General features: G+C 47.0%; 1 protein-coding gene across 3 annotated transcripts in view; it reads right to left on the minus strand.

Moving 5' to 3' along the window:
• The window catches only part of GRIK4 (glutamate ionotropic receptor kainate type subunit 4), a 208,601-nt gene that overhangs the window by 128,986 nt on the left and 65,117 nt on the right, over positions 1–14,498 (minus strand). For all 3 annotated transcript variants that reach the window (XR_010375917.1, XM_064470856.1, XM_064470855.1), the window contains exon 2: positions 6,729–6,860. Coding sequence is in view for 2 of the 3 variants with exons in the window: in XM_064470856.1 (XP_064326926.1) it covers positions 6,729–6,810 (82 nt within the window). In the remaining variant the exon portion in view is untranslated. The remainder of the gene's footprint in view (positions 1–6,728; positions 6,861–14,498) is intronic.

Raw genomic sequence — 14,498 nt, forward strand, 5'->3', positions numbered from 1 at the left:
ACGAAAACAAAATTAAAAGGGCAAATAGTTAACAAATTAATATTGTGTTTTCTCGACTTCTTGCTACTCTTCAGCAGCAAATGACAAATAACTATGAATCTACTTCACCTTAATGAACTTAACTGGGCCTTTTCAATATTGGGTAAAATGAAAGATTTATGGTGTTTCAGACCAAGACATTTACGAAGTCATGCATCAACAAATACGTGGATACCTCCCATCCTACTACTACTCCACAGTTCTCTGTTTCTTTAGACTCTCAGATTCCATGAAAGCCCTCAATAAAACGTGAAAGCTTTTTTTTTTTTTAAAGTCCAATAAAATCAATGTAGGCCAAACCCTACATACAAGTGCTCAAATGAGCCCAGTGAGGCATGAACTGAGCAGGGAAAGGAACTGAAGCTCAGGCACCAAGTAGTACTTCCCAGCTCCGAGGGCTGGGTGTGCTGGTGGGCCACATCCCAGGGCAGGTCTCCAGGAGATGGGCAACTACTGTGTGGATTTGAGGGGAGCCACGGGGCACCCCTGGGAAAGCCTCTAGCTTGGGCTCCTAGGGACTGGGAGTGCAACATACACAGGGAAAGCATCTAGTCCCATTTAATGTCAGCCTAGCTGCAGCCCACACCTGCTCCTGTCACTGCAGCATGGGGACAGCCCTCCATTCATGCCTTATTTCTCCAGGTGCATCTTGGCAAACATTTTGCAAATAGTGAACTCCTCCACCGTCCCTTGTGCCCAGAAGGTACCCCTTGATCTGACCCCAGAGGAGCTACACCCTCCTCCCACCCCACTCCTCGAGCCAGGCTGGTATTATCACAGTCCAAACAGACTTGAAATATTATGTCCAACGAGCTCTGCTGCCCTCCAGGCATGAGGGTATAGCCTCGGGCACTGGGGCCCTGCAGCTCGCAATGGTGACCAGTGCAGAAGGATTACTTTTAATCCTTTAAAAACAGTTAGGTCCACGCACAGAGAAGCCAGCTAATCACACGTGTCTCGGCGACCTGCTTTGTTTCCAGCCCAGTTCTTCCCCTCCAGTCTGCTGCCTTCTGTGCCCCCTCCTGCACAGGCAGAACCTAACGACTCTGCTCCCACCAGCCGTGGGGCAGCTGGCCACAGAGAGAGTCACCTAACCCCTACTAGAAGCTTTGTTTTCTTAAACGCTAATCGTAATTACAAGTGAAAAGGTTTTCCAGCAACAGCACCACCATGTGAGACTCAGAGATTGTTTCTCTGCTTTAAGCTGATTGCAGCAGCCTTGCTGGGTTCAAAGCCAGAGTAAGGCCGTTTCTCTGCTGGGGAATAGCAAATTGGTGGACGGCAGTTGATTGCAGTCGCATTGGTATCACCTGCAAAGGCCTTGGATATGCCAGAAAGCAGCACCGCTTAAGGAAAGGAGTTTGTGTTTAAACATGCTCCTCTGCCTCTGCGCAGTCGAGAGGAGTGGAATTTCAAGCCGTGTCAGCAAGGTGCCACCAGGATACGGGGGCACTGGAGCTGGCACAAGCCAACCTGCCACAAAGCCACAGCCCTCCCCACCTGCTATAAAGGGCACAGTCCTGTTTCTCCCCATCTTGGGCTGCACGCCTGGGAGGAAGCATTTGCGCTTGCCCGTGGGAGCTGACATCAAAATTTTCCCTTACAGCATCCAGGGGACTGACTGCACCTTCATCATCGGTGGCACTATCATCCTTTAAAATGGTAATGTTAAATAACATGCTGCCTTGTGGGATCTTCTCTGCAGTGCCTTTAGGAGAATTATGTATATCCTCTGGGAGTTGGGGAAGCTGAATTAAATGGTCCACAGTTCTGTTCATCACCATTATCATTCATTTTTGCCTTGCACATTTTTAATGCTCAGTGCTTCTTCCTTGCTGCAGCCCTCCAGCTCAGACCCACCAATGTACAAACTGCATTGGACAGGGCAGAAGCACACCATGCGGCGATGGGGCCTCTACCTCCCTGCACAACCGGGTTAGCATCATAAGCACATCAGGAGGGTAATTACACAGGAACGCAAGGCTGCACAAACGATGCTCTGCTACACAGGTCTGTGACGGGGCGATAGGTTGGAAATAGAGGGGCACTACCCAATCGTAGTGATGCAGAAAAAGCTGGATGGATGTCTCCAGTCTGCCTCTTCCCACCTACTTCAGCATGCACAGCTGAAATGCCAGTGCTTTCCCACGACTCCACATGCTCTGGGGGATCCCAAGAACATTTTCTTGACGTTACAGTTCCATGATCAGAGCAGATGTAGAACCTTCACAGCCCTTTAGGTATTCCAGATTTCTGGAAACATGCCGAGATGCAAGGACAAATGACCCAGGCTGGCACTTCTAGTGACACCCCACTGCCAGTTTGGATTCATGGAGCCTTTGACCACACATTGCTTCTCTGGTGGATGAAACCCTACCACAAGCACTGGGATAGCAGTGCAGATTGCCTCAATTATCGGCTGAGCAAGTGGTGGATGCATTTTTGCTGGGCATGGGGTAGAAGAACACTAGGTTTCACCGAACAAAATACCCTAAATGCTAGAGCTGCATATCTTGCTTTTGTATGAAGTTTGTAAAGCCGGGAGGTAGAGGGAGGGAGGCGATTTGGATAGAGGCAATTACAGAAAACAGCACTTTGAAGTGCTGCAGGGCTGAAGGAGGCCTCGCAAGGAGTTTGTCAGTAGACTGTATGTCAGTGCTACTGAGCCTACTGCTAGTTAGGGCAATGCCATGTATAAACTATAACTTTGGGTTGTATATGAATTTTAAATGAGCTGTTAGTACACCTAATGAATCTAGCAAGAGAATACCCATTTAGGGCTCTGACGGTGTGCTCTATAAGACCAAGTAAATAACTCAAGTAAATTTCCTGACACTTTATTGAACGTGAGTCAACAAACAAAAAACAAAACCAGAATTACTTCTGCAGCCAGTAAATACCGCTGGAAACCAGAGCTAGGGGAGATACTGGCCCACAGCACATTGCACCAGCCATCCTCATTGCCTGCCGCTGGGGTGGGCAGAGGGGACCTGATGTCATGCATGCTTTTGGTGTGGTTGGATGCAAGACAGCATGTGCAAGGGCAAGTACCAACTACTGGGTTTTGCTCCCAGGACATTTTGGTAGGACCATACATTGGCTCTTTCAAGGGCTACAGGGTGTCTCAAGGCATTCCTTACGTACCTCCTGGAGCCCTTGAAAATTTCCGAGAACATGTCCATTCCTGCATCACTGGCCAGAATCAACTTTTGAGCATCTAGGGAGATAATACCTCACCAAGGCAGACCAGGTGAGCTGACTGATAAACAGAAGACAATCTTAGTTAAAAGACACTAATGTGCATAAGCATGTGGGCCAGTGTTCTTCCCCACAAAGGGCTCCAGGACAATGTGAACTAGGAGGTGTTGTCCAGGATTGGATCAGAAGGGAACACACAGAGTTTGATGCTGAAGAAAAAGGCTGGAAAAAAGGTTTGCTGAGTATCCAGCAGATAAATAGAGCATACAATAGGCTACAGATTGTTCCTATGTATGCCAAAATCACAGGGAAGGTCACCCTGTAGCCTATATTCTGCTTTTTTTTTGCATAGATGATGCCTCTAAATCTCACTGCAATGCAACACTCCTTGGTCGGTCCTGTCCAGGCTAGCAAAACTTCCTGTCACTGTGTGCTCAAAGATTAAGCAATCTGCTGCATCGAAAATCCATTGAGAAATAGCAGGGCCAACATCCACCCGAAACCTCAAGAAAGCAGCAGCAGGGAAGGTCAGCGCTTAGTTTAAAAGCCAAGCGCCCCTGACTCAGCACCACGGTGCCTCCTTCTACCCTGGAAGCCAAGCGCAGCAGGCAATAATCTTTTCTAGCAACTCAATGAAGAAGCCAGACATGGCATTGCCTATGTTCACCTCACATTACTAATCATATAACTGTGCATTTGAGCAGTCCATTACCAGATGGCTTTCAGAATTATTTTAAATGTTAGCTTGCATTTTCCTTGAATATTTAAATGTTCATGCTGGCCTGTTTTCCTTTTCTATGAAGTGCATTGATTTATGTTGCTAGATACCATACCTCCCTGCTTGCCAAAAGCATGCATTTGGGAATGATTTCAGGGCTGCTAGTAATATTTTTTCTCTCCTTTTATTTTGTACTTTATTTTTATTAACTATTTGCTGGATATATTGCCAAAATAAAACTGTGTCTTGAAGAAACAAAACCAAAACCCCAAACCCCTCCTCAGCTCTTTGCCCATCTGCTTCAGACATCGTTATCAGAGAAGTTAGCTCTGCGGCCATGAGCAAAGCAAAAGCAGCAGATATGTACTAACAAACCTACCTGAGCATCCCTTCCCTCACTAAATTCTTGCTTTAGGCTCACATGTGATAATCAGCCAGGTCCAAGGTCAGGACTGCTGGTGTCCCATTCTCAGGAGGCAGGAGGTGACTGGAGACACCTGTGCTTTGACTGCAGGGTCTCTGGCCACTCTTACATTTAACACTATCTGGCACAGAAGACATGACCTCCAGTGCCTTTTAGAAGGATTGGCGAAGTTCCTTCCTACTCCCTCAACAACATTTCTCCTTCTTTGAAATCTTGACTTCTACAGTGCCTCAGCAACATCCTAATACAAATTCTTCAATCCTAGGACGATTCCAAAGACAGATTTCCACTGCCTTGCCCTGTGCAGGCTAAGGAAATCCAGCATTTCCATCCTGGACTAGGCAGCAGTGGTCTAAGTTTTAAGAGCAACTGTGTCTGGAGCAGCTCCATTATTTTGGCAGGAAATAGAAAAGTCAAAAGCAAAGAATTCTGAAATGCATGAGGATTTTAAAACCGGAGAGACGGGTCCAAGAGAGCAAAACCTCAGTGTCACAGAGTTCAAAACCACTGGTGGAGTGGTCTCTGGGTTGGAGACCAAAGCACCAGCAGACGATTGCTGGGGAACTCTGCACAGCAGCCTAACCACAGCACTGCAGCCCTCAGCCTCTGTAGGTACACAGTGCCAAGGAGGAGAGGCTTATGTCTAACCAGCAAGTGCTCAGCTATTCACCACCATGCATCTCTGCTAAGCAGAGGCATACAGTTTTGTACCTGTACAAGGCAGCGGGACCGGGATGTGTGAACCACGCCTGTGTTCAAGTGTGTGAGCAATTTTTATTACAGGTACACCTTCAGGCCCCAGCAGTGTGTCAAGATCTCCTTCACCCAGCAGCAGATACCAGGCACAGAAGACGAAACTATTATTTGGACAGATGGAGAGAGACAGATTTTCTACTACCATCGCAGTTGCTCGTGTTTCCCCTGAACACACAGACACCCCAGCTTCTTGCCTGCCATCAGGGGTCAGCACTGACGTGGTCTCACAGCAGCCACCACCAACTCCATTTAGGGAGGCCCTAAGCATGCACCAAGCTGAGACATGGAAGCAGCAGCTAATCCCACCTGGCAGTCACTCCATTGCGGTGCAGCACAGATTTTCATTTCCAGCCCTTAGCCAGGAACACAAAAGCACAGTCCCGTGCCTCTCAAACACCTCCCCGTTTCCTTCTGGGTTGCACTGTGGAGGCGAACAACCACTCCAGTTCCCAGGCTAGTTTGCAGCCCAGTGCTGCTAAGTGTGCTGCTGGGGGAGCTCCCCTTCCCCTCACACTCCCAGGCACCCGCAGTGCTTCCCCCACAAAATGGGATGGCTGGGACACAAGGCATAACGCGGGATCCTTCGCTTTCAGCACCCTGATAACATACCGCCTATCCCCATCCCCGCCTGCTGGTTCAAGTGGAGGACCTGACAATCAACATGAAATGCAGTCTGCAGAGCTGAGGCTATGCAGCATCAGTGCTCCACATGAATCACAGATGCTGGGGATATAAAACACCCAGCCACCCTTCCCAGAGTCCTGCCAGCACAGACCCTCCCTTGCTATACTTCTGAGCAGCTCCACGCTCCACTAGCAGAGGGAGTAATTTTACTTCAGGTGTCACCTGTGAAAGTTGCAAATGGCGACAGGAATAGATTAGCTTCTTATCTGCAACAAATAGTTAATAAAACCAGCTAGCATCTCCAGAGAGAGCAGTTAGGAAAAGCAGTTTCCTTTCTAAATAACAGAGCAAAGCATCAATGCTATGAATCCTCACAGGCAGGAAGCGAAGACGACTGTACCTCTTCATGAACACTTTTTAATAAAGCCTAAGGGAGGCCAATTGCATAGGAATCTTACAAATGGAGTATTTTGGGGTTATTCATGTTCTTGTGGTACCATGTAAGTAGGTTCAGTTTGGCTCAAACTCTCCTTGCTTATCAATGTGGGGACAAATAAATTTGTGAGCAAAAAACCTATTTCCTTTTGTGTGGAACTTAGGAGAGCTTCAAGGGGGGTAGGGCGTGGAGGTGGAGCAAGCTTCATTCCTCAGTGCCTCTTTAAGGAGTGGCTTTCACTTCAAATTTATACAGAAAGAGATTCCCATCAGGTAACATTGCCACCATAAAAATCAATGCAAATATATGTACGCTCAGTGTAAACTGTATTTGATTTACAAGATGAGGAGAGAACATTTCCAACATGCAGGTGGGACACTGCAGGTCAGCAAGTGCCTCAGCCCCACCAGCACCGGGACCCTGCCACCGCAGGCAGGGCTTGGCTTCCCTTCTCTGAGCACATCTACGCCGAGTGGTCCAAATAATGAGCGGAAGGATTGTTAAATGCAGGGCAGAGCAAGCTTTGCACTCACCGATCCTCAGGGAATGGGGGCTGGCAGCGATCTTCATTAGCCACAGCAGAAGGAGCACCAGAGGCGCCAAGACACGGGGCATCTTCTATAAATCCTCATGGAGCCCTTTGGTGGTCTGGGCATGACATAACTCTGCAGAGAGAGAACACACGGCACCCTGAGCACCTCAGCTCTCGAACCAGCGACTCAGCAGGATGACACTGCTTCCAGCTTGCCAAGTACTTGGGACAAAGCGTCTATTTACCAAAGGAGGAAGCTATTTACAGACTATGAATTATTCAGGAATTGGAGTCAAACTGGGCAAAGAGCTTCTAACAAAAAATGGAAAAGAAACGCAAGGAAAAGTCCAAATATTTCATCTTGGCATTTCTAGCATTTCCACAAAAACAAGTGGAAATCAATATTGAGTCACATCTCTAATTTTTCTTTTTATTTTCCCCTCTTTTTTTTTTTTTTTTTTTACTCAAAGCAGCCTGCAAATTAAAATATAGTATTAACTTCTGGTTTTAGGATAGGACAAAACATTTTCATACCAAAACACGATTTGAGGGGTGGGAGTTGAAGACTGAGAGTCACTTTGGCCACCAAACTGGAAACCAGCTCTTTGTACTGCTCTGGCCCCAACGACAGTCACCACCTCCTTCCCTCCATGTCATGTGCAAGAGGATTCAGGACAAGACCAAAAGCAGGACCATTTTTTTCTCCTCTTACAAGGTAACACCACCCCAACACACAGAGGTCTAGCTTTCAATGTTGAGACAATGTCAAAATGAAGAGCAGTAGGTGGAGAATCCACAAACTTATCATTAGTACAGATATTGGACCTGGCTGTCCCACAGCAGACTCCCACAGCAGTTAAACAAATTTTTAACAAATACCATTTTAAACAGCTACGTAGAGGGTAGATTTTACTTTATAGGAGAAATGGTTGTCCCTCAAGTTGATAATATTATCTCCACAGGCAGCAATGTCCTTAAATGCTGACTTTGAGTATTTCACTGTTACCTTATCTCTCCCTTCTGCAATTTCCTGGCAAGCATTCTCACGCTACTCCATTTGTCTAATTCTTGGGCCAAATACTGAAGTCCTGACACAGGCAAAGTCTTTAGTCTGCCTTTGAAGTTACCAGGGGTTTTGTTCGAGAAAGACATAGCTTTTTACTTGCAATTTTGTAATTCATCTATTTTTAGATTACATTTAGACTTCCTCCATCTCATCTCAGCACTCCCCAGAGGGACTATCCCCTTTTTACAGGCAGGAAAGGGAGGCAGAAGAAATATTGACACATGGCCATAGAAACAGAGGCAGCACAGGGACTCATCAGGGAACCCCTGCACACCTCCGCTACCAGGGCTTGATCTCTTACTGGACCACATCTCTCTTGGGAAGCTCCCACCAGCAGCCCTGCCTTCTGAGTCCTAGTTCTCTCAGTATTGAGAAAATTGAGGGACCCCATGCTCAAATGTCAGTTGGACATTTGAAGAGCATCCCAATGCAGAAGTTGAGTGCTCAACATATTTTTAAAAAGCAGAAGCTGCCAAAAAACACCTGGAAATCATTAGCCACCTCCGAGAAGGGCAATGGCAATTTTCTCTTTTTTTTTCTCTCTCTAAGTGCGAATTACAGAGTAATGCCTAGGGAGGAAAAGCCCTAAAAGGTTAAGCGCATGGTAAATTGGTTACTTAGATGCGCTGGCAGCAGCAGAGACAGACTGTAGAGCAACGTATCATTTGAGCACTTTGAAGCAGTTATTTCAAAACTTTCCAAGTTATTGATGAAACAGCAGGATCACGTCAAATTAACTCACACAGGTGTTACAGCCTAGGCTGCGGAACCAGCGCTTGCAGCACTGAAGTCGCACGCAGACACACACACATCCCCTCTCAAACCTTCCCTGCCGAGCCAGAGGAGGAGCAGGGGGCACCTCAAGAGGAGCTTGAGGTCTGCACCCTGAGAAGCTGCATCGCGCTCAGGTTTGGCTCCAAAGCCACTCCCCAGGACTCACAGTCTTGTTTTCCTCCTTTAGGTCCCACTTCTTGCACCACTACCCTAGGAGTGCTTTCAGTGCAAAATACGTCCTGAGCAGCCCTTGCCAGTCGGTCACAATTAACAACTACATCTTGACTAGGCTACTGGAGACATCAGAGAGGGAGAGGCAGAGAAAGGCTCCAAACGCATCTTGAGCCATGACTGAGAAACCTGGCGATTGCTCGTCCCTGCTGTTTCCCCACCATGGCCCTGCTGCAGTCTGCCAGCTGCTGACACGTTATCTCTTTGCTCAGAAGAGCAACTCATCACAAGGTGTTCGTACCAGAAACCAGCAGGAACCTTCAGCACTTTGCACCACACTTTAGCAGTGTGCCTGCACCCCCAGCCCGCTCCCCCTCCTCGCCCCTTCCCTGGGCAGGCCCTTCGGTGCTAACGCAGGTTTCCCAGCCACAGCGCTGAGCTTGTTGCTCTGGTAGAGGCAGTGGGATGACAGCTTTTGGCTACACTCCCACTACCCTCTCTTCCTCCACCAGCGTGCACTTCTCCTCCATAACATTGGCCACATCCATCCAATATCATCTGGCAAGGAGTTTTAAGATCATGTCTCTGCGCAGATAAATACAACGATCCCACCTGCAGCAAACACTTGGTATCTGCATCTAAAAGGCAGCCACTGTGAGGGAGAAGCAGGGCAGCAGCCTAACCGTGCCTCTGGACTAAGGCAAGGAAAGGCAGATAAAAAACCCCCATTTTTCCAGCGAAAGCAGTGGAGGAAAATGCCTGCCTGCCATTTGAGGAGGATGCTGGAGTTAACATCCCAGTCATTCTCTGCCAAAGCACTATGGGATCCACATGCCAAAATGGGTGGTTCTTATTTTAGACTCTGCAAAGACGAACTGCACGAGGGTAACAACTCCAGGCAAACTATGAACAGCCAAGGTCTGGGAAAGGGTCCCATGACTTTTGGCTCCAAGGGACAGACGTCACGGCCACCTGTCCTGTTTGCAGCCTGGTTTGGAGAAGAGGCAAATTATGAGGCTCCCAGAGAAGCAGCTGCCTTTGCATCACCAGCTTAGAGTTAATAGCAAAGCTAAATAATAAATACAGGGCACCCACTGTGCTCTGCTATGTGAGCGGCAGGGTTGTAATTACCTAGAACATGGAGCACAGAGGGATGCTGCGTTCACCTAACACGTTACCCACTGATAAGAACGGCTTCCTAGTACTTTGGTTTTTGAGCACAAACCCAAGGAACAGCTGTCAGCAATAGAAATACACCTTGGGGGTTGCCAAAGAGCAGAACTACAGAGGCTCCTACAACTTGTACCCGTAGACCATCTGGTTGATGGAGGTGCTTGCAAAATGCCCAGGGAGTGCAACACAAGGACACTTCCCCAGCATCACACCTGTGCCACCAAGCAGCGGGAACAGACGCTGGAATTCGAGATGTAGGATAAGAGGGAAAAGAGAGAGAGGGTTTTTATTCCTAGCCTAATATGAAGGTTTCAACTCTCCAAGGAACAAAGGTATTTCAGTCCCCACGGCTCTCCATCTCCCCAGCCCCCAAGTTCCTCCTGCCTCCTACTCTGAATTCAGGCACAAAAGGGTGGTAAACACAGTTCAACCCCCTCCATCGTAAAGTAATTTTTGCCTTGCTGAGCTAGCCACCCCCCCAACAGCTTTTGCTTCCTTACAGCTGCAAGGTGCATCCGTCTCTCTCTCATCTCCCCATGAGAAGCCATAAAACATGTTTTCTGCCCAGGTGCAGTAATGAATTACAGGTACGACTGGGGTATTAACTCCAGTGCAGCCTGAAATTCCACACAGAGGAGGAAGAAAGATGACATTCTTCTTTCATGCAACACAAAGCAAGAAGCATTAGAAGCCAAGAAAACACTTAAGAGAACAAGGATATTTAGCAACTTGCTGCACTAAGTCTTGTGCATGTGAAGATTACTTATCCCAACTCACCCTCACCACAGCTTGCTGGAAATAAATCAAACCAACTTCCTTTACTGAAGTTTCCACCAAGAACATGAGAACATTTGTCAGCCTGTACATTTACAGCTCTTGCATTAATGGTTCCTCTCTATTGTACTGGCAGTGTGCTACGATAGCCAGCAAGCCCGGTTGGTGGACAGCTGTTTATAAAGCAGTCTGATTCTGCTTCTCCCGAAAGGAGTGAGCTGGGTAGAAGAGTTCCATAGGTCCTTCAGGGTGGTACATGCTGAATAGCTGGTGTATCATCCACTGGTCCCTGGCTTCTCTCTGCAGAGCACAAGTATGTAATTCTTTTTCTGTTAAACCCTTTTTCACCTTTAGCTCTGAAAATTCAAGAGAATAAAATAAATCAAGATAGTACTCAATAGTTTTGAGTTCTCTCTGGAGATAGAAGTCTCCAAATACCAAGCAGAATTATGGACGATTTGCTTCTCAGAGGAAGCAACTTGCTTCTGAAACTACTTATACATTTTTAATGTCTGTGCGAGATGGTACTCTTCTTTGTTGCTATTGCCACGTCTTCCTGGTATTTTGAGATTTTTGCAGAAAAATTCTTAGACGATACAGCAAAAGCCAAAAGGCAGAATAAAATTTTAAATCAGAGTAAAACTCTCTTGAAGCTGTCACACCAATAGTGAAGACATCCCTGAACACCAGCCACCTCTCTTCTCTCCCTCTTGTTCCCTCTGCCCCACCTGCCAAGGACACTCAAGAAATCCAGGTGTATTGCTATTTCTGTTCACACCTCCGCAGATACTGCCACCTTGCAAAATCTGTTTTTGCCCTGCCACATCTGGCTCCAGCATGTTGGGGAGCCCTGGAGACGGGCTACATCCAGGCAAGACAGGGCACAGCATCTCCAGCTGCGCTGGTACTTTGCTCTGTGGTCCTGGAAGGGGTGCAAGGACCAGGCTTTCAAAAACCCCAACGTGTGCTTTATCCTGATGCAACCTCCATTTACTTCTCCTGCAAAACCCCTACGCCATCATCTGCAAGCTCACTGAGAAACCACAAACACCCTTTAAAAATTGGCAGCAAATTCAATCTTACACAGGGAATCAGGAGGCAGACTTTTACCCAACTGCTAGTTTGGAGGTGGCTTTGGTGTTGATGGATCTTTCTGTGCATCACCAGAAGCTTGATGAATGGTGAGAAAATGCAGCTCAAGCAAAGCTAGAGTAATCCTCACAGCTGAGACAACAAATTTAACAGCTGCAGAGCAGCAAGGAATTCTGAAAAACTGTCAGGAAATATCAACAAACAACTTAACAGAGCCTTTTTCATTCTTTCGACAAGCAAAGAGAGCTATTTCCTTTTGCAAAGCTTCATCTGCAGAGAGGCTCAAATTTAAATGGAACTGACAAGAGGGAAAGAACCTGAAAAACATTTCAACAGGTGACTGTTGCTGGGCTTGAGAAAGTGCCTCTGTGTCTCAGGGGGAGGGGAGGAACTAAATTGCAAGGCTGCCCCAGGGATACAGAGACGTAAGTTCAATTAAACCAAAAAATCACTCCATTTACAGCTATGAACAATATGTTTTCCTCAGCAAAATGCATAATTAGCATGGGTAAATCATTACCACTAGGTATTGTTGCAGTCAAAACCTCAGTCAGATTGAAAGAAGGATCAGACATTTATAAAGAGAATGAATAGCTAGAATTACAATAGTAAAGCAAAAAAAAAAAAAAAAAAAAAAAAGAGGAAAGAAGATTTTGGATGGCATGTAAACCCTTCACACTGCAAGGCACTGGCTAACTCCCCGGGTTTGAGGGTTAGAAGAATCACCCCTTGGGGCAAGCCTCCTTACACTGCTTCTGGAAGCAGCTAGTACTAAAAAAGGATACTTAACAATATGAAGCACAGTTCTGTTCCAGTCTAGCAATTTCTATGTTCCTATAAAATCTATGTCTCCTTTTAGATTTCATCAGAATTAAAGAGCCTGCTTTACTTTCAGCCACCATGCCTTTCCTTCTTGCACTGTCCTCACAATATTAACACTGTGTCTTGCCAGGGATGAACTCATCTGAGGTGAGAGGCAGACCCGTGGTATCTCTCTTCCTCAGGTGTTAGGGGGATAAGAGGACCTACGACTCTCCATCACACCATGGTGACAGCACAGCTCCGTGAGGGTCAATCAGTTAGCACTGGAGTACGTAATATTCAAGGGAAGGTGATATTAGTGATAAACACCTGCTCAGCTGATATATAAAATGGATTTTTAGCTGTGTTCTTTTATCTCTCTCTTTCTTTTATTCCCCCCCCCCCCCCCCCTTCGTGACTTCCAGAAAAAGCAGCAAGAAACTTCAAGGAGAAAAAGAATTCTGGAGGCAGTGAAGCAGAAGGACAAATGTATTCCTGACATTTCTCCTTCCTGTGGATTATTTTCTTTAACTTTCTCTCTCCATAATCCTGAGTCCTCTCTTGTCTCACCCTTCTCAATCCTCCGCAGCATTAGCAAAGCCTGATCAACTTTTCCTATCATTGCTCGGAGATAAAAGCAATACCTACCCATCCTAATTCCTCACACAAGCTGCGTATGGAGGCAGCTATCTCAAAGTTAGATTTTCCCCAGCATTATCAACCACAGACCTGTGAACACACAGAGACTCCAGCAGGCTGAGTTTCAGGCTGAGTCACAGGACGCCTTCATTCAACTATCTGCTCCTCCGCAGGCTTGTCACACGACCTTTTAAGCCCCCCAGGGTCGGTCAATACTTGAAAGGTTTATTGACACAGTGAAGTGAATTAGGAGTGTGAAAATCCCACCTGCCCCCTCAGAGTCATGCTTACAAAGGTCCCATTACCGACATCGACCTGACAGCATTAAAACTCATCTGTTGGGGCAGCTTATTTTATTCTAGGAATGGGTTTAAACTGATTCTCTGCTAGGAAATTTTTTCAGTACAACCACACTGGCAAATCCCTTTGGGCACACAAAAGGATCCAGCCTGTGTGCTGCTGTCCCCTGTCTTTCTACCCTGCTTCACAGGGCACTGCGAGGCACAGCAAAGCCTCCAAGCAGTACAGCAATGACGCAAGTCCTATGGCCATCGAGAGAATAGACACCAAGGCGCATAACATGATGGATGCTCACAGAACCATGAGCAAAATACCCCAATATATGAAAGCGCTAGGACCATTTGACAGGGCTGTTTAGTGTAAGCCTGCCTCATCCTCCCTGGCAGAGCCACCTGAGCCGTGCTTCTGCAGCAGGGAGCTGTGATGGAAGAGCTCTAGCTCACGGTATGAGAGAAGGGATGCTGCCTTTGGTAGCCCCATCCCTCTGCCAGAAGTTACTGCCCGTGGCAGCAGAAGCAGCAAAACACCAGCTTTGCCTGTGCCTCAGCCACCTCCAGTTCACAGCCCGGCATTGTAGCTTGTAGGTGATGATTTACACCGCGCACAGGCAAGCCAGGGAGATGGGGGGGACACATACAAGGCGACTACGGGAACAGCAGTCTTCCAAACTACCCCAGCACGACCCTCCTGACATCATCTGCCAAATGTCTCCCTGGCTGTGACAATTCACTTCTCACTGGGGAAAAAAAACAATGAAAAGACAAAACTAAGATCCTGTGGTATTTTCTTCCTCCCCGGTGCCCACAATTTATTTTTATTAACAAACAATAGCAGTTAAAAGCGCTGTGGTCTCACACAGCGACATCTGCTCTACCCACTCCAGACACTCTTAATTGGCTTGAAGCTGTTACCCTAAAGGAAAAATCACGTCAAGCCTGGGGGAAGGGATGTAGATGGAAGGAGGAAGGTAGATTTTCTTCT

This window comes from Phalacrocorax carbo, chromosome 21 (assembly GCF_963921805.1).
Source record: "Phalacrocorax carbo chromosome 21, bPhaCar2.1, whole genome shotgun sequence".
NCBI lineage: Eukaryota > Metazoa > Chordata > Aves > Suliformes > Phalacrocoracidae > Phalacrocorax > Phalacrocorax carbo.